The sequence below is a fragment of the Chelonia mydas genome, chromosome 26 (genome assembly GCF_015237465.2).
Source record: "Chelonia mydas isolate rCheMyd1 chromosome 26, rCheMyd1.pri.v2, whole genome shotgun sequence".
Taxonomy (NCBI): Eukaryota; Metazoa; Chordata; order Testudines; family Cheloniidae; genus Chelonia; species Chelonia mydas.
This window is the reverse complement of record NC_057859.1, coordinates 1790982-1812953: the sequence shown is the minus strand read 5'-3', so window position 1 is coordinate 1812953 and position 21972 is coordinate 1790982. Positions and strand designations below refer to the sequence as shown.

The 21972-nt window shown below is 52.5% G+C and overlaps 1 protein-coding gene across 9 annotated transcripts in view; it reads right to left on the bottom strand.

Annotated features, from left to right (window-relative positions):
* Nucleotides 1-206: 206 nt before the first annotated feature.
* FGFR1 (fibroblast growth factor receptor 1) overlaps nucleotides 207-21972 on the bottom strand; it is an 86677-nt gene continuing 64911 nt past the window's right edge. For 7 of the 9 annotated variants that reach the window (XM_043536309.1, XM_043536310.1, XM_037886325.2 and 4 more), the window contains 2 exons: nucleotides 20179-20284; nucleotides 15930-18508 (listed from right to left, as the gene is read on the bottom strand). In XM_043536309.1, the coding sequence (XP_043392244.1) occupies nucleotides 18332-18508; nucleotides 20179-20284 (283 nt within the window). In that variant the 3' untranslated portion in view covers nucleotides 15930-18331. Of the gene's footprint in view, nucleotides 388-15929; nucleotides 18509-20178; nucleotides 20285-21972 lie in introns of those variants that run through there. The other 2 variants (XR_006287532.1, XM_043536311.1) reach the window with 2 other exon arrangements.

The following is a 21972-nucleotide window of genomic DNA, read 5'->3' as shown; positions in this document are numbered from 1 at the left end:
GTGACGACAAAAGATCTGGTGAAAGACAACAAGCAGAGAGGGAAGAAAGTAACGACGTTTGTTGTACACAAACAGCATGTGAACAAAGTACGATATGTAGAGGGACTGGTTCTGAAAAGAACCTTCCCAATCGCAGAGCGTGTGACACGACAGAATGGAAGACGCAGGCATCAGTATACAGTTCATTATGAATATTAAGTCACAAACATTCATATTCTTTGGATTTGTGGTATAACCCTCTATCTACCCCCTACACTTGAGCCCCATCAACTCACGAGTAGTGTGATTGTTTGCCAATAAAATAAAACCCTGGTGATGAGTCCTGAGTCCTCGGGATCCCCGGAACAAGGCGATTTGTTGTCTCCAGCCTGTCTGAGCCTGAGGAAACTGCAACCAAGAAAAAAAAACACCTAAGTCCTTTTGTGCTACCAGCCCATGGTTTCACAGCAATACTCACCACCCAGCCCAGGGAGTGGTAGCTTGTCGTTCTGCAGGGACAGACCAGAGAGAGGGGACAGAAAAAGAACACTCGAATCATTGAATCGTCGAATATCAGGGTTGGAAGAGACCTCAGGAGGTCATCTAGTCCAACCCCCTGCTCAAAGCAGGACCAATCCCCAACTAAATCATCAAAACCATTGTCCCTAGAGCACTGGCCAATGTATTCCCATGAAGGGTTTAGCCACCCCCATGGTGACTCACCTGCCTTACTATAGAGACCCCAGTCAAGACCAGGGCCCATTGCGCTAGCCGCTGTATTCATTCCTTATATCCATACTGAAAATCAAAATCAAGCGAGCTTTTACCCTTCTGCTCCACGGACCACGGGAGGTTTCTGTCCTCCCTGAGCTTGCCTCAGGACACCTGCGTTACGGTTTGACAGGTGTACGGCCCTAGTCCAATGCCCACCAGACACTGTCCCCAGGGAAGGTCATGCCCACTTGGAGCCAGAAGCAAGAGCCCCTCGGGGCTCGCCCCCCTGCCTCACCGGGTAAGTGAGAACACACATGCAGAGAACTGCCCTAACCCGAAGAGTCTAAGGAGACCAGGGTGGGAGGGGACCAAGCACTGTGAGGGGAAATGACTTGCCCTAGGTCAGACAGCAGATGAGTAGCAAACTGGGAATCGAATTGTCCCCCAGTTCCAAGGCCAGTGCCCTATGCCCTAGACCATCCTGGGCTCCCCTCCAGTCTGCATTAATAGCACCTGACTAATGGGGGCTCCCCAAAGCCTGGTGCTCATATGAACAGTCAGGAGTTACCTCCTGGCTCCTGGCCTTCTTCCTGCTGCTCCATTCATCTGCCCTGGTGCACGAGTTTCCTTGCCACACAGCAGACCGAAAAACCAGAGGCAGCGTTAATGCGTGAGGCCAGGAGGGCTGGCAAGTCCAAGTAATGCCCCCCGCAAAGCTGCCATGCTGGGGGAGAGGCAGCTTTGCCTCTCGCTGCAGGGGGCCGCAGCCCCAGATGATGCAGTCTGCTAGGGTCGCCTACTTCAGTGCAAGCTAGGAGCACATGGCCCACGGTGACTGTCCCCTCCTTGGGTCTTGTCCAGCTCACGCCTCTTTGCACCTGGCCCTTGGACACAGCTGCCATCACTCATGAGCCCGAGCACAGCCTGAGCCTGCCCCCAGCCCGGGCCTGCCCCCAGCCCCTGCTAACAAACTCCAGTGTTAAGCCACAGGCCCTTCTGCCTCTGCAGGACTCAAAAGCAGGGCCAGAGGCCTGCTGCCAGGCAGCGCTTCTGGAGCCTCAAGGCTCTAGGAGCCCCCGTGCTCCCTGTGGCCAGCTGGGGAAATCCTGCCTTGCCAGGAGGATCCCAGGGAGTGGGTGTGAGTTCCTGCAGCACGACCCTCCCTTCCTGCCATAGAGCGAGAGTTGGGAGGCTCTGTGAGTGTGTCTAGGCCCCACTTGGCAGCCGAGACCCACAGCCGGCAGAGTCAAAGAGAGCACCCCCCCCCCCCACGCACCCTCCCCACACAGGGTCTGGCACTACGCTGTTCTTGGGAGCTGGGGAGCAGCTAAACCAGGGGCACAATGGGAGGGGGCACCCCTATGGATTTGCAAGAGATAATGTGAGGGGGGGGGGACCTGACAAGAGAGGCAGCGGCAGGTGTGGGAGACAGCCTCACCTAATGGTCAGAGCACAGGCCCACGAGTCAGGGGCTTAGTCAGCCCCGGACGTTCTGTGTAACCTCGGTGGAGTGATGCCTTAGCCTCCATCTGCCCGCGTTCCCCATCTGCGACGTGGGGAAATGACACTGCCGCACGTCTGGAAAGTGCCCCGAGATCCTCTGGTGACAAGGGACTGGGAAATGTCAGGAGTACTGCAATTCTCTCCCCAGTTGATGTAAACCAGCATCTCCCAATCGACTTAGCTGGCACAGCGCCACTGTTCAAAGGTCAGTGGCACCACCCTAGGCCAGGGCACATGGCATCCACAATCACCCTCATTTATCATGTGACCAGCTAATGACTGGCTAATTAAAATGCTTTAAGAGCACAGCTTTGTGGGAGCAGAGCACCCAGTGGGCATTAGAAATACCAACCCTAATTGGATTGTGATCAGTTATTCAGGTATCTTTAAGACATTGTTAGCAGAGCTCCTGGGGCAGCTTTTGTGTCGAGTGCATTGCTGAAGAACCTGGCGTTCCTGGGCGTGGAGCAGCAATTGCACATGGTATGCAGCGTGTCTGCCACTAGTTAGAACTGTGGCCAGAGCTTAAATGCACCCTGGGGCTCCTAAGCGCACCCCTGCCAACCACCTGCTCCTAAACGCTCTTAGCTTCTGCTGAGGTGCTGCAAAGCATTTCCTAAAGCTTTCAGTCCTTGGCATTTTCTGTTGATTCTCTCCCACGCCAGCGGCAGGAGCCTTGGGCTGTGATTGGTCCACAGCTGCAATTCAGACTGAGGTCCTAAGGCGTGTGGCACAGGGGCACTTCCCCAAGGGGCAGGGACAGTTTGTTAAAATAGCATTGCTGAGGACTGGCTAGTGCCAGAGTTTGGGGTCTTGGGCAACATCACGCAGGGGCCCCTGCCTGGGACAATAAACTCCACCCGTTGCAAGCTCTGCATCCATTGCAAAGCCTCTGATAACTTGGGGGCCTGAGCAGAAGGCTAGGGCCTGCAGACCAGGCAAGTACCATCCCACCCCTGCTTGCTGCCCTGGGCGACATGCACTGGGTGTCTCTCTCCACTTCCTAATGGACGGTCACTTTTGGGACGTGGACTCCCACTGCTAGGTGGTTGGCAGCTTGAGCACAGAGGCTAAGTACTGCATGGACCACGGAGACTGAAGTCCCCTCTCCCATCCCAGAGAGCAAAGTCAGCACTTGGACTCAGACCCCCGTTAGTTTTCCAGGGCTCGATTAGCTTTTGTGTGATATGTTCTCACCTGTGCAAGCTTCATGCCAGCGTGTGTGATGGGGCAGCCCAACTGCGGAGTACCCAGGGGAGGGTCAGGCTCCGTTCTGATCTGCGTGGGAAGCAGCTGGGCTTTGGTAGGAGCTGGAATTACCTGCAGCTGTCATGTTTCATAGCTGATGTTTTGTCTGGATGAAACTGAGCTGACAGTTTGCATTTGATGGAGACCGGCGCTTGAGCTGTCAATCTGAGTGATGTACAGTGGGAGAGGCTGCTGAATAACACTCAGAGCCCCTGCGCTGCCAAGCTCCTGCTTCAAAAGGGCTTGATTGTTCTTTGCATGTGGTGGAGAATCAGGGAGTCCCACAGCCTGGTCACCCAGGCCAGGGTTCTTGCAGCAGCTGGGCTGGATCCACCGGCACTGCTGTCACATACGCAGCACCACAGCTCCAAAAAGTCACGTTGCCCTTCGCTGTGCATGCACTGAGACAAAGACCAGCCCGCACAGGCACGTGTACATCCAGGGGCACACGTGCATTGCCCATAGCTGCATTGCACACACACACACACACACACACACAGACACACTGACACGCTAACGTGCATTGTACACAGACACACCCAGTGCACTCTTTGCCCATGTTATAACCTGTAGCAAAGCCCGTTGCAGAAGGCGAAGTGCACGATGAAGGGGCTTTCACCTCTAAGCAGGAATCTAAGCTCTCCCCTTTCATTATGCACCAGCCTGTGGTCAGTTTCACCTTGGAGGCCTGTGGGCCAGGGCAGGCAGCTCTCAGCTCCTGTGGCTGACTGCCATCCATTAGCACTGGGCTGGAGCCGCAGCCTCACTCCTGCCCAGCTTCCTGCATTATCTGTATCAGCAGCCCTCTGGCTCTCCAGGGGCAGAATGATTTCCTCTGAGGAAGTAATTTATGGTTGGAACGCTGCCCTGGCTCAGCCTCTGTGATCCCACTCCGGACCCAAGTGCAGGGGCCCTGGAGCATTTTCCACGGCGTCACCAGGGCGGCTGCGAGGCAGAGGTGACGACCCAAGGCTGGGGGTTGTCATGGGGGCTCTGCAGGCAGAGGAGAGAGCCTGCAGAGCCTCGCACACGGTTCACTGACTTAGAAAAACACACACACGAGTTGTGGTCACAACTCCCCTGCTGGCCACGCGGCAGCTCGTCCCTTAGAATCCCCAGAGAATTCTTAGGCCCTTTAGTGTGGTGCAGCAGATGAGTATCTGCACACATGGGGCATTTACTGACCATTAACACTTAGCACGCAGCAGCGCCCCGATGGGAGAGCTGTCCTGGCCCGAGCTGCGTCTGAGGTGTCCCCTCTGACATGGGATGCGCCCTCCCATCCCACACTTACTGCAATCCCTGGACACTGGAGGCAGATTCTCCTAGTCAAACATGGCTGCCAGTTTACCTGGTTTCACCCCCTTCAGCCTGGTGTGTGGGAAGCAACCCCACACTGACCTTGTATTAACATGCCTGGCCCCTGCACCATGCAGGAGATCCCCCTGTCCTGCAGTTGCTGCGTATGGCTAAGGGGATGGGCAGGGGACACAGGGAGGTTGGCACATCCCCTCACAGACTGAGCAAAGTAGAAGCAAACACAGGCTGTTTTGAAGGGGTCCTCCATGCTGGAATGAGCCAAGGACAAGCGCAGCAGTCTTTGATTGTCAGGCGGTGGCTTGTTTGTAGCCATGCCCGCAGGGCTCAGTCAGCTGGGGAGAAAGGCACGTGTGAGCGCAATGTCATTTCCCTCAGGCTGGATCAATGCAGGGTGTCACAAACACCGGCTGGAAGGAAGGGGCTGAAAGACGCAAAGAACACTCTGTGCCCAGCCCAGCAGGAACAGGCCCATCCCGCACTGCCAGTGGCGGGCACTTTGGGGGCACATGGAAGGCCAGACCCGTGCTCTTGTCCCTGTGTGTGCTCGGGTGCAGAGGGACTGGGAGGCTGTGTTGGGTGGCTACCCCTGCCCCTCTCATTAGTACCGGAGCTGTCCCCTCTTGGTTACTAAGCCAAGCAGCAGCTTTTATGAGAAGCGCATGCGCAGACCTGGCCTAAATCAGGAGTGCCAGTACAGGGCCTTTGGGAGGTTACAATTATCAAACAATTTCTGCTGAATTACATGCTCCCACATCAGCAGGTCATTCCCCCTACCTCCCTGCTCTGGCACCAGAACAGCTGCTAGGAGCAAGCTCTATATTTGTTTGGGTTACTGCAAACCAGAGAGTAAACTAAACAAACTGGACTGCAATGGAGATGGATTGCCTTCTGGGCCCAGCTCTCTCCCTCTGATCTACTTAGGCTACCCTAGCTCAGATGGCTGGGATGGGAAGCTTAAGTGACTTATCCGGCTTTAACAGCATCACACACACGGCAGAGCAACAAGACTTCAGCTCTCTATTGGGCCGAGGGGGCGCATAGGGATGGAAAGGCCCAAGGAATGAATAGCCCAGGCTTTGCTCCTGTCTCGCCAGTTAAATTGTTCTTCTAGAATTAGATTCTGGATCCTGAGTGTCAAGGTAAAATTACAAGCAAAGTTTCCTAACGTAATTGGCAGCGAGACAATGAGCAATTCAGAGCTGAGTAAACCAGCAAGACCCTGGGCCAGGGCCAAGAGATTGTCTGGGCCCAGTGCGGACAGAGGGCTTTAAAAGGAGAGAGAGAAAATCTGTGAGATTGAAAGAAAGAAACCAGAACGTACAGTCCTGGGCAGAGTAACCCCTCTCCCCCCCGTGAAAAGCACGTCCTGCCATCCGCTCGGATAATCCACCCAGACAGCTACCCCAATTCACTGGGATCTTCTGCTGCAGTCATTTTTCAAGGCAATTACGTATGACCAGTCAGACTCCTAAACTCAATTGCAATGAAAAAGGCAAGTCAGCCACACTGGCTTCCAGTTAACAATGCTGAGGGGAGAGGGGTGGGCTGCAGCTACCTCACCTAAAACTCAGGAAAAGGCAGGGGTTAAATATCCCAGTACCAAAGTGAGGGCATTGTCAGCCATGGGGTGGAGACCTGCCACCAGCCTGTCCATGGGCATTCATTGTAAGTTCTCGCCCTGCTAAGAGATGCCGGAGCATTCACCCCAGGCTGCTGGCTCACTGGGGTTCTGCACCCCTGTGCCAAAGACATTTAAAACTAGGCAGGACAAAGCCCTGGGGAACAAACTGTAGGGACAGTCCTGGTCTGGGGCCATGGCTTAGCTGGGGCATAATTGGGTCCTTCCAGCTGAGTCCCAGTTACTGCTGACTCCATCCTCTGTCCTAGAGCCCAGCACGTCAGCAGGGAGAGCCCATTGCTCAGAATGGAGGCTGCCACTGAGTGGAAGGGGGCACTGAGGCCTGCCGGGAGGTTTTGGAAGGGCTGTCTGCAGCCATTAAGTGGTGCATTCCCGACCTGTACCGTCTGCGGCTCTGAACACGGCCGGCGGTGCCAGGGAGATGACTCACTGAGCGTGGCAGGGCTCTGAGCTCTGACCAATGGTCACCTCCAAAGGGCCCCAGGAGGTAAGTCCTGCTGGTAAGAAAGCGTAACACACAAAAAGTTAATTCCACACCTCCCTCCTTGCCCATCGCCTGGCACTGGGAAAGGGATGGTCCAGAGGCTCTCCTAATTCTCTGCTCTTCCAGGCCCAATCCAGAGCTAAGTGACCCATCCAGAGACTGCCTGGGTCCAGCATGACTGCAGTATTTGCCACACACCATCGCAGTGCAGGGCTCATGGCCACTGTGGGCCCAAAGGCAGAGTTGTCATGGAGGGGCTCAGAGGGGCAAGGTGAAGGCCAAGAGAAGCCATCCTGTGGGGAAGGTACCGTGTGTGCTCGAGGATGGTGTCCGGGATGCCGAGAGCTCCCAGGCCCCGGGTTTGGAGGAAAACAGAGGCCGTGGAGGTAAGGTTGCTGCATACAAAAACAGGCTCCATTCCGCACAGCCTGGGGCTACACTGACACACGTTTAAAGTCTGTGTAAACACAAGCGGCGCTGGGACACTGGCTCCCTGAGAAGACTCTGGTCCCACGTTCAACTGCAGGAGGCTCAGTGTTTCCCCTAGGCGAGTTACACCGTTCTCTGGAGCAGGGAGCTGCACTCCTGAGGGGCCTCAACCCCTCACTCCAACAGGGGCTCCGTGGTGCTGCCAGAGCTGCTGGGGTCTAGAACAGGGACCCTTTGCCACAGAGGGGCAGGATGGCCTGGAGGGTCAGGCCGAGCTGCCCGAGATCTGGGCTCAGCTCCCTGGGTGACCTTGGACAAGTCACCTCGGCCTCAGCTCCCAGGCCCTAGCCCGCCAGGGAAGTGGGCAGGTGGGAGGGCTCAGCTAGGATAAAAGCTTGTCACTAAATAAACGAGCCCAAATGCAGGGCGCAGGGAGGGCTCCTGCTGTTCCTGTCCCCTGGCTCAGGTCGCTGCGGCTCGCTCACTCACGCCTCGTCCCTTCCCCTGCACCACGGCACGAACACCGAGTGCCGCGGCTGCTCTCTCAGTGCGGGGGAGCCGCCATGTCCCAGCGTGCTCGGGTCCACGCCAGCAAAGCACAAGGAAAATCGCAAGCAGCTCCCCTGCCCGTGTCCGGCCCCGCTGAGCCCAGGAACCGGCTGTTTGCCGTGAGCTGTGGGCATGTGGAAAGCAGGCGGGACGCAGGCTGGGCCCAGCTTCCCGCTCAGGAAGCGTCTTACCAGTGGCACCCGGAGGCAGGGTCAGGGATGGGGCGACGGGAGTGGAAGTGCTGCCCACTGATCTTCAGTGACTGGCCGATCAGCTGGGGGCAGGGCTGCCTCCCCCTCCTCCACTTTCGGAAGGGAAAATGGAGCTGAAGCCTGGCTGCTGCTGTGCTAGATGAACCGGGGCAGGCAGGCAGCAGCAGAAGCCCTGCAAGCAGGGCGCAGGCAGCGTGCTGCTCGCGGGGAGTGGGCTGCAGCCCTCCCAAGGACGGTGGGCTGGGGGGGAGAGCAGAGAACTGGGACTCGGGGCGCTCATGTCCCATGTCCGGCTCTGGCCCCGATTCCACGCCGGCTCTAGGGCCGGTCACTTGAACAGCCTGTGCTTCAGCTTTGCCCTCGCTGCCATGGCTGGAAGAGTTCGCACGCGCCCCGTAGGGGTGTCGCCAGGCTGCATGGCCTTAAAGTGAGTGGAGACCCCGGGGTGAAGGGTCCTGCACAAGGGCAAAGCCTTTCTAATGGAACAGCTCATCGGCCCCTCCGTGATAACAGCAGGGCAGGTAAGAGCGAACCACAGGTGGGCTCTCCTGCCCCGGGGAATTATCTGCAGGGGAGACCCCATTTCCACTGTTAGCCTCCAGAGACCTGGGACTTCATGACAACAGGCACAAGGCACCTGAGTTCTGCTTCCTCACACCCCACCTGTGCCACGGCCTACAAGCAACTAGCCAGCGAGCAATGGGTTGGCCGAGGGGCAGCTAGGGAAAGCGGATATTGCAAACATAGAACGCATGTAAAAATTGCACTGAGTTGGTTGCATCCATGTCCCCCCACTCTTCACACATCTCTTCTTATTCACAACGCAGCGCGGACAAGGGATTTTTAACAGTGAGGGTAATGAGCCACTGCGACAATCTACCAACAGAGTGCGGTAGATTCTCCATCATTTGTAGTCTTTCAATCGAGAGTGGATGTCTTTCAACAAATCCCTCTCTAGCTCAACCACCAGATATGGGCTAGATGCAGAAATCACAGGGTGAGGTTCTCTGGCCTGCGCGCAGAAGGAGGTCATACTAGATGGTTGCCATGTTCTCCCTCTGGCCTTAAAATCTCTATTCTCGGGGTACGTTTGCTTTTGGAGCTGGAGGGTGAATTCCAGCTGGAGGAGACATACCTGCACTAGATCTGCCGAGCTAGTGCGCGAAAGATAGAATGTAGCCATGGCAGCGTGAATAGCCGGAGCAGCGAGCCACCCAGTATGTGCCGAGCCTCCTGGACGGGATTGTGTCCAGGTGGCTAGGCCAGGTCGCAGGGCTGCAGCACACGCTGCTTTCAGCACCCTAGCTCCGACAAAGCTAGCCTGGGTGTGTCTCCTGCAGCTCCAGCACGGGCTCCAGCTCCAAGTGTAGACGAACCCTGAGAAGACACAGCCTTAAAGGCCAAACCTCAGGTACCAAGGGCCTGCCAGACAAAAGGAGGGATCAGCGCCACTTTCCCTTTCGATGTGTGTTTGTTAAAGCTGAGTTAATAGTGAAAACACTGTTTTCCAGCCTGGAGAAATAGCCAGCCCTCTCAGATTGATGGGGCAGGGATCAAAGAACCTATTCAGTGCCTGCAAATCAGGTGGTTATTCCCCCTGCTGAGCTTTTAGCCTAGGCAAGTGGCACTGCTGAAGTCAGTCCTCTATTAACATATTTAATTGCCCTCTTGGTAACCTCTGATGAATGATCTGGTGATGGTGATAGCAGCAGGTTCTGATGATGTAAACACGACTTACATCTCCAAATCGCTCTGCCAAGCGGCTCCGATGGAGAACGATGATTTATGCACATCCCCGCCCCGCCGTTCCCGTCCCCCTGCAGCTCTGAGAGCTGTACAGTGTAATCTAGCACTGTGAGCCAGACATAAATCACTTGATTAAAAGCTCTAACTAATTTAAGGTGGGCGGGGGCGGGGGGGGGGATGGAGCTGATCAATTTAATTTACACAAGGAAATAGCAACAAACAGATGCTTTGAAAAGGGCTAGCGAATCACAAAGGAAACAGAAAGGGTTGGAAAAGGGGGCGAGAGAGACAGCTTGGAGCCACCAGGCAGGCCAGGAAAAGTTCAGTGAGAGCTGCTCACGTGCCCATTGGGTCGGGCACCTGGTAAAGGGGCTAACACACCTCCTGCACCAGAACTGAAGACCCAAGCTGACAAGCAGAAGATGAAACCCTCCGCAGGGAGCAGTACCGGAGTCAGAGCACCAGCAGGATTCCTTTTCAACATACAGGTCCCTAGGTTTGCTTAGCTGGCAGCACACACCTGCACCACAGAGCACGCTGCCGTTCGATGACGCACAACCTACCGCTCGGGCAGCGTTTCTTAGTCTAGAGCCATGGCTGGACTCCACGTTTGAAGGCAAGCAGCCAACTCAGCCAGTCTCTTCCAGGGGCCTGATATGTGACAGTCTGGCCAACACACCAGGGATTGAACCAGGGCCCTCCAGCACTAAATGCATGAGGTGCTACCACGGGAGCAAAAGAGCCACGTCTCTACAACTGTGTCCTGTAACAAACAACTTCTATGGTCTGTGATCAGCTGGGCCAGAGGGACTGTGACATGCTCACCACGGGGGAATGAATGCATCTGCCAAAACCTCCTTTTGCAGCCCCACACTGGGCACGTGCTGCTGAAGGGACAGGATTAGCCATGAAACGGGCTCTTTTCTCCATCCACAGTAGGATGCCGTGGGTTTGGCTTTAGTGGGTCATTCATTTGAGGGAGAGGGTCTTGAAATCTCCTCCAAGGCAGCCGGTTGGGCCAGGACAGCGGAGCCTCCTTCAGTTCCTGTTTGCTGGGGGTTCCTTAGGAATCAGAGCTGAATTCCACAGCCCCGGCCAGCCATTTTAAACATTAAACTGAGTCACGTCACAATTTGAGAAAGACGCTTTGCGCCCTCCTCCATCCCTGTATCCTGTTCGGTGAGATGGAGACACCTTGCTATTTGTACAGCACCAATGGTTTGCTCAGTGATTTATATCTGAGTGATGGTCACCCTCAAAGGAGCTTATGGTGAAGACCAAGTGGGGAAGCGTAGGGAGCCCAACCTCTGCCGAGCCCAGTTCCAACCACCCAGAATGCCAGGACTGAGGTCTCTGTCAGGCTGACACCTTTCACCAGCTCTCAGCCCATGCCCACACTGGGGAAATCAGGGCAGCACAGCAGCATCCTCTGCCCCAAAAAGCATCGCCCTTCTGAGCCCAGCTGTCTTATTCTTTCCATCCACCCCTGCAGCTCCTTGTCCTGGGCTCTGTGTGCAAGCACCTTATCGCATTTCAACCTTTCAAAGCTGAAGCCAGGGGAGGGTGAGCTCAGTTTTTGAGCTGCAGAAAGCATTCTGAATTTTCCAGCTCGGCAGGATCACCAGCCTGGTCCCAGCTGATGCAGCGAGTGACTCATGACTCAGCAATGCTGCCCTGAACCTGATGACACCAGTTCCACAAGCTGCCAGATGTGAACGGCAGGCACTCGGGCCCTGCAGGGCCCAGTGCTTTGGAAGCCCAGGCCCCATTTTAAGACCATTTTCTAGGTTTTTATCACCTCAAGACTCTCAACAGCTGAAATGCATTTCTCAGGCGTTGAACAATTTCTCAAGGCAGTGGGGTCAACTTTAAATCCAAACAGGCTGTGGTAACGCTGAGCAAATCAGGGCTGGCACCGTATTCATCCTCGCAGGAGAAGGCAAAGCAAGAGGCAGGGAAATCTCAAGAATAGAATCGAAGCAGATGGAATTTAAATGAGCATCACAGGAGAGGTTTGGGCCCCCTCGAGCTGGAATCGAGGCTGGATTTGGGGTGTCTGCCAGCAACTTTGCAGCCTGTGTACAAAAACTAGCCCTAATTCTTCCCTGCAGTCCCAGTGGCTTCAGGAGAGCTGGCTATGGAGCAGGGTGGCAGAGAGCCTTGAACTCAATCCCCATTCAAATGATAGCCTCAGCATGGAGGAAGGCCATTGCAGATTTCCACAGCTCACCCATGCACCGCCAAACTTGCAAACGTGTCCTCTGCTCCCGGAGAAGTCAGCAGAGTGACGGTGTCTTTCTATCCCCCAGCCACGGTGGTTGTGTCACACTTACCACAATCTGCAGCCCCAGCAGATGAGCCAGTGAACACACAGCAGCAATGCGGTAACCGTTTCCCAGTGCTGACCTAGCCAAACATTTTTCTGACCAGCTGGGGGAGAAAGAGCTTACCCCTGCCTGGGACAAAATGGCAGAGGGTGAGGACAACACTTTGGACAGAACGCCAGGACTATCAAGGGGATCCAGGACTGCAGGATGCTCTGGAGTAACTCCCTTCGGGTGTCACACATGCTTACCCGCAAAGGGCAAGTTACTGGGTCCCTCGTTCATCACATGGCATGTAGTGCCCTGGTAGTGCCAGCCTGGTGCCAGCCTCCATCCTTCCCAGTCTGCCTGGCGAAGCCAGAAAATGCTCCTCTGCTCCTGGCAGAAAACTTGTCTAGAGAGGAATATTCAGGAAAAGTGAGGTTTGTCCCCAGCTGCCAGGACACAGCAGCCTCTCCGAGCAGGATGCCTGGCAGAGGAGAGCTCCCTTTGGGACATGCTACAGATTCATTCAATCAGTCCCTCTCTGTGCTACGCACAGATGACATGGGCACTTCCTGGGGAGCTACGAGGGGAACCCAAATATACTAACTGCACTGCCTAGGAGTTAACTCTTCTCTGCTGTCATCCCTTCACTCCAGAATCTCTTTCCCTACCATGCTGCCCTTTCCTTTTTGTCCTCTGGTGACCTTCTCCTATCTTTGCCTCCACCGCTGACCTTCACTTGACTCATTTGGCTTCTCTTCCAACTTGGCACATCAGCTTCGATGTCAGCTCGCTCACAGGGGCAGTCCCACCAGGAGGGAGGTTTGGAGGTGGGAGACAATGGGGTCATTGGGGCAGGCGTAAGGGGAAAGAGTTAGAGGCGGAGAGCAGGTGAGATCCTTCAACCCAGCCAGGATTTACCCAGAACAACACAAAAGACTCATTGCTCCTGAATGTGACTGCCAAGCCATGGTTTACCTTGTGGACCTGAACACTCAGAGCCATTAATGGAGTTTATCCTCCCAACATGCGACTCCTTATTCCTAGGCGAGGAAGATGGTCCAGTGGCCAGGCCGATTTCCTGGTCTCGAGGAACCCAGAGCAGGAAGGTCACAGCAGATCACACATCTTCTCTGTGCAAAAGTCAGGAATGCCTTGAAGAGGAAGGTGGAGATTGGCAAATACATTCCGGCATTCATGCAGCTGTGCTTGGGCAGGAACATGACAGAGCAGAGATTGGGGGGGTTTCGTCCAACATCACTGCGTGTTTATTTTCTGTTTCCAATGTCCACACAATACTAAAACCACGCAGGTAGAAGGGAACTGATTTGAGCGACCAGCTGAGGCTGCTCGGAGCCCAACCTGTGGCTCAGTCTGGGGAGAGGAGCACAGAGCTCAGGAAGTCAGAGGCTTGTGCCTGAGGTTCCGGCAGGGACGCAGTTAAAATTCCACGCTCAATTGGTCACATTTTAGTATTTAAACTCAAGCCCAGCTGTCCTGAGGATGAAGTTATTTCATAAGAGGAAGGCAGCACACATGGCTGTTGCCAAAACATCTGGTTACAGCCCATAGCTAATTCCTCCATTTGCTGCAGCAAGTCTAGCATCGAACTCTCTGACGGAGGAAAAACAAAAGGAAATAAAATTCATCCTTTGTGCAGAGCTCGAAGGCCCTGGGATGAAAAGCTCAGGAGGAGTGCAAACATGGACAAAGCCTCCCACTGCTCCTGTGGAGAGACACTGTGTTAGCCTTGTTTTACAACGGGTAAACTGAGGCAGAGAGAATAAAGTGTCCTGACAGACCCAGAAATGGAACCCAGGAGTTCTGACCCATGTTCTGTTCGGTGTAGGTTTGTCAATTGACAGAGATTTTGTTTTGGAATGGTGGGGTGGGAAAGGGGCTTTATAGCTAGAAAATGTGCGTGAACAACGCAGGTCCCCATGCTACCTGGTCAGATCTGGTCTCAATGGCAGGGGTGAGGCTCACCAGAACAGCAGGGGGACTCTGCCTCCTTTCTGGTGCACCAGAAGAGCACTGATTTAATCTCCTTGTAAAATGGGGCTATAACCATGTCTCACACTGTGTGAGAGGCCGGTGCAGATGACAGGAGAAGACAGAGCTTTTTTCTGCAGTACCATAGAACTCCAACCCAAGGGGAACTCTCTAGACACAGGTAGGCAATGTTTTTCCATCAAAATATTTTTTGGATTAAATGTGTTTTTCTGACTAAGATAAATAATGGCCACCGTGTTGAGGTTTTCCAATGAATGAAGCAATGAAAAAAAATTCTGGGGAAATTTTGAAAAACCAATTTTTTAACAAGAAGCTTCCCCACAAAAAAACAACTGGTAATTTTTGACCCCACACTAGAATTTTCCCTCCTAAAACTGGCACATAACATGTAAGTATAAAATCACGTATAAAGTAAAGTATAAAATCACAAGACTGTTCCCAATGGCCTGGGGAACGATCAAGGGTGAAATCATCCTAAGCCAATGCCTACCAGTCACCCGCACGCAGGCTAGGAGAACCAGGGTCACCTGTCTCTGCCCTGGATTTCTCCAGTTGGTTCAAAGTTAGGTTAACTTTCCACCCTTGCCCCAAGGGAAAATTTCCTTCTGCAGAGTTGGGCAATGATCCCACAGCATAGGCTCAGCCGGTCAAGGACACAGAAAAGAAACCATGCTGAAACTCAAAACACACCACAAAGAGCAAAGCTAGAGGATTCACAATGTTCCAGCAAGGGGAAAAGTTAGCAAGAAGTTTGTGCAGATAGTCCACGAACACACCAAGACGGGCTTTTGGCACAAGCTTTTGGCAACGGGCTTTTGGCATGAGGTCCTAAATTGAACTCAGCCCCAGGCTGGGCTTGAGTATCTTTGTGGCTTACCTCATAGCAGTTTGCACCATGTCTCCTGCTGCCTAGGCGTAACCCAGCTATCTCCTGACAAAGGTTTTCTGGGAAGCACTCAGAGTCACCAGGCAGATGCTGATAGTTCTCAAGCAGCCGCCGTCCAGTGCTTTTCAAACCCTCGTCGAGCTGCACTCCAATGGCAGAGCAAGGGGCCACTGCCAAGCCGGCAGCTGCTAGGCCAAGCGGAGCCCTAAGCCGAGCAGAAGTGCTGTAGAAATCCATTGGTATCTCTTATGCTCCAGTAGTGCCCACGGGCCCAATCAGGCTCATGACTCTGCTGGATACATTCCTTGCCCCCAAATACTAATTTTAACCCGCTTACCACACGTTCCTTTAAGATTGAATGCTGTTTTCTGTTGGCTCAGGTCAGAGCTGCATCCCTGTTGATCCCCAGCCAACTCCAAAGCAGGAGGCGACAGCTACCGAGTCCTTGGCTGAGCTGTTATGACACCCAGCAGGCCAGCAGCAGAACACAGGTGTCCTGTGGCCTAGCCACAAAACCTTCCCCCAGAGGTCCATTAGGACCTTCCGGAGCCCTGAAGTCTTTGCTCCATGCTCTCCTAGCTGTCTGAGAATTAGGAAATGCTGGGAAGGCCCCATATCAGGCTGAAGTGTTCAGAGCAGCCATACAGATTCCCTCCCAATTTACTTTATCCCAAAGCCAGGTAAAGGAGATGGCCGTATATACTCAAGAGTACTTGAAATCCAAAGGACCAGCCCTTTCACCTGTTGCAACTTGTGCAATGCCAACAGTAGCGGTGCCTGTACCCGTCCCCTCCTCCTGCCCCACCTCCCGGTTCACAAGGAATTAGAGAGTGCACAAGCCTCCCAGAGAGACGCCTCCCACCGGAGTTGGTATAAACTGCAAGGCTGTATCAAACACTCTTGGTTAAAGTCTTTAATAATTACAAGAATTCCAGATTCATTACAGAAGAGCTTAGAACAATAATATTTCTCCGTACAAAGGCAAAATAAACTTTTCAAGTAACAGCATCCTGGCTCTGGAGTTTGAAATGCCTGTGGGTGGAAGGGAAGGGCTCCTGCTCCTGGGCGTCTGCCACAGCACAAAGGCACCTTTCCCCCGGAGGAACTGCTCCAGGGGGCGAGAGGGTGGGGAATCTGGATTCGGCCTTCAATGGCCGCAGCTAAGAGGGAGAGTTTGCTGAACGCAGATAACGTGGAGTTCAGTGAAGTGCAGGTCTAGCACAAGGAAAAGCCAGTTAAGGATGTGGCCTCGTGTAAAAAAAAAAAAACCCAACAAAAATGTTCCCTTCCACAGCCCAAGCTAAGCAGCCCAAGTTTATCTCCATGCTAACCACAGCCGGGGCTTCCAATACAAGGCAGGGTTGAGGTTTCTAAGAACTGAAAGTGTCACTGGAAAAAGAGCGTTCAAAGACACACAAAACCACTGGCCAAACAGTCCTTGCTGAGCCACTGCAAGGAACTTCCCCCGGAACAAGGACAAGGACACCTCTTATTCCGCTTTGGAAGGGAGCTTCCCTTGGCCTTCCACTGGGAAGAAAGAATCTACAGAGCTCCTCCCTGCAGACCTCCTCATCCGCACCGTGCAGATGTACCAGGTGCGTTTAAGGCACTCAAGGAGTTCGTTCGAGGAAGCAGAGCACCTCGCCAGGTGGAGGAGAGACAGGGGCTCACCAGCCCCTGCACTCCACACTCTAGACCAGAGTGCATGGCGGGAGCAATGAGGAGCTGATTCAGAGACAGGGATGGGAAGACTGAAGCAGGCTTGGAGCGCGGCTGGAATGTACATTGCAAAGCAGGATCGGATGTGGCTAAACACCATGGATGCTGATTCAGTATTCCCTGCTCTCTCCAGATGCCCCATGCAAGGCACACAGCAGGGAACCAACTCAGATATGACAAAGGGTTATTCACGCTTCCTACAAACGCCTATGGCTATTGCTGGGAAAGGCGCTTTGCCCCTCCCCACACGGGCAGAGTCCCAGCTCTGTCACTGGCAGTATCCTAAGGCCTCTGTTTAAAATACAGATCACAGTGGCTCTCCAGCACGTCACTATCACACACTCACGCACCAATATGGTGATCCGAGTGCTTCACAAGCTGTGCCCGAGTCCAGAAGGGCCCCTCAGATCCAGAACCCAGCACCAGATGCCAACAGAGGGATTTACATGGGGGTCGAGGTGTGAGAAGGGAGAAAAGGCCATTTATACAATGACAACATATTCCCGAAAGGCAGCAAACATTGTCATTAGTACTGTTTAATACAACCCCATATAAAACTGAAGCAGCAGCGATTTTTATTGAGGGACCTAAACTGAAATAGGGTTTAGAACATAATTTAAAAAAATAAAAACAGCAAAAGTAGCAAAATATATGAACTTTTTTTTTTTATAGCAACTGATCTCTACCAGCCACTAGTAACTTACTACCAAACTGGTATATCTCTGGTAACAACCCTTTTTAAAAAGACATGTAAATATATATTCATATTTATACATATTTGTAGCTATGTACACAAGATTTCTTTTTGTTTGTTTTTAGCACTGGTACATTTGGCTGCTTCCTCCACTATCAGTGCTGAGCCGGGGTATATGCTGCGTCTGGCCATTTCCAGCGTACCATGTGTTTGGTCAGCAAAGCAAATTAGTATTGGAATTAATAAGCCATTGGCCAGTCTTCAAACCATCTCACATTGCAATAACCACCCAGCTAGGGTTCCCGCACCATCTAAGACAGAGATGCTTCCGACGCATTAAGATTTCCCAGCCTGCACTTCTTCACCGCTGGTGGAGCTGCACTCAGTGCTGGCATTAGCTTATTGAGCTGTCGAAGTTTGGATCGCGTGGGTTTGCAAGTATAAAAGAACACAAGGATAGCCCAGGTTTCCATGTCCTCCTCCTTGGGACTCTCAGTCTGTCAATCCCTTGCAAAGAAAGGAACGCACATTATTGGCTGGTTCCAGGAGAGGGAGCCTGCAGCTGGTTCTCTGTCTGGGCACTGGCCAAAGAGTGGAGTTCAGTTTTAGTCCACTGCAACTATTCAAGCACAGGTTTCATGGAAAGGAAATAAAAAACAAACCTTTCAGATGCAGACAGTTCACAGCTAAGGTGGCTGGTGAAGCTGGCATGAGACATCGGTGAATTTGGTTATGGGAGATGTGTCTTTGAAATCCTTTACGCAATAGCTAAAAGTGATGGACAGCTGCACAGACAGCTTCCTGGCAGCAGCCTGGATAGCAGAGACGCATGCAAACACACACGCACACACACAGAGTTGTCAGTCTGTTGCATGGAAGTCCCAGCCTCAGCGTCGTTTAAGTCCACCGTTGGCGTGCTGATGCGGGTACTTGGGAAGACAAGGTTCGTCTGGAAGAGGATCGTGGGAAAAAACTGAGTCCTCCCCCGAGGAACAGGTGGAGCTGCGGGTGTCTGGGAAACTGGGAGAATACTGATCCAGCGGCATGGAAAGATCCAGGTATTCCTGGAGGGGACAAAATCCCAGGAACACAGCTCAGACCGAGAATCCAGAACCCAGGTTAGAAGAGGCCATGCAGTGAGCTCACTACACTAAAGAAACAAGCAGAGCCGAGCCAGGAACCTCAGTTTCCCCACATGCGAGGGAACCTTTGCCCTGGTGGGCAGGGGAGGCATGTGCATGGAACTCCCAATGATAACCACAGGCACCAGCGACCACACCGCCTGGAGCCAACAACTCCAGCTCACTCACTTCTGGACTGAGGACGCCAAGTTGGGGTAAATGATGCAGAGACTCTGAATTTGAAAGTCTCCCCGTAAAGAGGTTCTATGGGAGAGTTTGATTTTGGAACAGGCATAGAATCATAGGACTGGAAGGGACCTCGAGAGGTCGTCTAGTCCAGTCCCCTGCACTCATGGCAGGACTAAGTATTATCTAGACCATTCCTGACAGGTGTTTGTCCAACCTGCTCTTAAAAATCCCCAATGATGGAGATTCCACAAACTTCCCAGCAATTTATTCCAGTGCTTAACCACCCTGACAGTTAAGAAGTTTTTCCTAATGTCCAACTTAAACCTCCCTTGCTGCAATTTAAGCCCATTGCTTCTTGTCCTATCCTCAGAGGTTAAGAAGAACACTTTTTCTCCCTCCTCCTTGTAAAAACCTTTTATGTACTTGAAAACTGTTATAATGTCTCTCTCAGTCTTCTCTTCTCCAGACTAAACAAACCCAGTTTTTTCAATCTTCCCTCATAGGTCATGTTTTCTAGACCTTAAATCATTTTTGTTGCTCTTCTCTGGCCTTTCTCCAATTTGTCCACATCTTTCCTGAAATGTGGCGCCCAAAACTGGACACAATACTCCAGCTGAGGCCTAAGCAGCAGGAAGTAGAGCAGAAGAATTACTTCTCGTGTCTTGCTTACAACACTCCTGCTAATATATCCCAGAATGATGGTTGCTTTTTTTGCAACAGCATTACACTGTTGACGCATATTTAGCTTGTGGTCCACTAAGACCCCCAGATCCCTTTCTGCAGTACTCCTTCCTAGGCAGTCATTTCCCATTGTGTATGTGTGCAACTGATTGTTCCTGCCTAAGTGGAGTACTTTGCATTTGTCCTTATTGAATTTCATCCTATTTACTTCAGACCATTTCTCCAGTTTGTCCAGATCATTTTGAATTATAATCCTGTCCTCCAAAGCACGTGTAACCCCTCCCAGCTTGGTATCATCCGCAAACTTTAGAAGTGTACTCTCTATACCATTATCTAAATCACTGATGAAAATATTGAACAGAACCAGACCCAGAACTGATCCGTGCGGGACCCCACTCGATATGCCTTTCCAGCATGACTGCGAAACACTGATAACTACTCTCTGGGAACAGTTTTCCAAACAATTTTGCACCCACCTTATAGTAGCTCCATCTAGGTTGCATTTCTCTAGTTTGTTTTTGAGAAGGTCATGCGAGACAGTATCAAAAGCCTTACTAAAGTCAAGATATACCACATCTACCACTTCCCCACTATCCACAAGGCTTGTTACCCTGTCAAAGAAAGCTATCAGGTTGGTTTGACACGATTTGTTTTTGACAAATCCATGCTGACTGTTACTTATCATCTTATTATCTTCTAGAGGCTTGCAAATTGATTGCTTAATTATTTGCTTCATGTCTTACCTGGTTGGAGGTCATGGCCACAATCCTATCCAAGTCTTCTACCAGCTGCTTAAAAGTGGGTCTCTGGGATGGGACTGCGTGCCAGCAATCTCGCATCATCATGTATCTGGAAACAGAGGAGTAAGAGGAGGCTGAACAAGCCTCCTGGAGACAATTCCGAGCTTGCTAGTCTGTCTGCTAGAGCCCAGGGTACAGCAGCTGGGCCAGCAGCAGCCCCAAACTTGAGTGAAACGGAGCAGGGTGCAACCAGCCCACCACAAAGCTGCAACCCTCAGGGCTTCCGGCTCTTCACACAGATCAAAATGGAGAGCTGCTGTCTCCTTTGGGGGGTGCATCAGGGACTCTGTGGGCCACCCAGGCTGCAGTGAGCCAGCGGGCCGCACTTTGGGCCAGGACAGAATCAGAGAAGATGTTATTTCTCAGGATTAGCGTTAATCCTTTTCATTAAAAGAAGATGACACCCCATCCCACCCCGGGCTGGGCACCCTGGGAAGGACGTTGTCATTTGTTCTAAGGGGAAGATATAACTAAAGGCTAAGTTAGTCCCTGCTCTGGAGTCAAGCTGGGATTCTCGCTTGCTGAGGAATAACAAAGAAAGATGTTGATTACTGCAAACAGATTCAGCTGAGATTTCTGCAGGGCTGGGAACTGCTGGGAAAATAACCCAGAACATCTGCCATTGTCCAAGACGTGCCCTTGACACTCAGCTCTCGGCGGTGCGGCTTGCACAGCTGAGGAAGCTGACTTTAAATATGGTCTCTGCCAATCTCCGCCATAAAACCCTTGGCTGTTTTGCTGAGCTCTGGCTTTGCTGCAGCCCCAGGATCCCTGGGCTGGAGGAAGGGACATAAAACAAATGGGTGGAAGTCCAGCAAAGAGCAGTATAGAAAGGACACAGGTTAGGAAGAGGAGCTGGAACAAGCCGGGCAGGGGCAGGGACGAGGATAGAGCTCTGCCCCCAGATCCGCCAACAAACATCACACAGAGAATGGAAAGAGCCCAAGTGGCAGCAGGAGAAATGTAGGTTTTACACGAGGAAGAAAAGCAGTGATCTGTGAACAGGCTGGGGATGGCACAGGCTGCCAGAAGAGGGGAAGGAATGGCCTTCGCTGGAAACACTCAAAGTTGAGACGAGGAGTCAGGGAGGGGACTTCTGCCATCAGCATGTTCCTGGAGGCTAATCTTCTAACTCTGAGTTCTAGAAAAGATTCCCCTCCTCTCCTCCTTGTTTTCCCAAGGCTGTTTATTTTAAGGACATGTCTAGCTAACGAACCACCAGCCGATGTGACTAGCAATGAGGATGCTGGGCCGAAAGCTGCTTCCGCACTGGGGCAGCCAGAGGAACAAAATTAATCTAAATCAAATGCCTGCAGCAGCCCAGAGCCTCTCCTTCCTCAGAACCACGCAGCTCAGAGTTCTGGTGTGAATCAAGAACCCAAGGCTTGCCAGTGGGCTCTAACGGCTTGTCTACACATGGGGAGTTAGTCCTAATTAACTCCGTGTGTAGATGCCCTTATTCCGAATTAGCTTAATCCACTGAGGCACTCTAATTCCTGAATAAGTGTGTCCACACATGGAGTTAATCTGGGAACAGTTAATTTGCTTTAAATTCATACCCTACTTTATTCTGGATTAACTGTCATGTACTGACAAGCCCAGATCAATTTCCCGTGACACTCATCTGTCAGCGAGGGTTCTGGCACAAAGCTGGGGGAGGAGACAGGTAACATCAGTCAGGACTCTGCACCTCCTTCCCCACCCCGGCTTTGCTCCCTGGCAGACAGCTGCACTTAC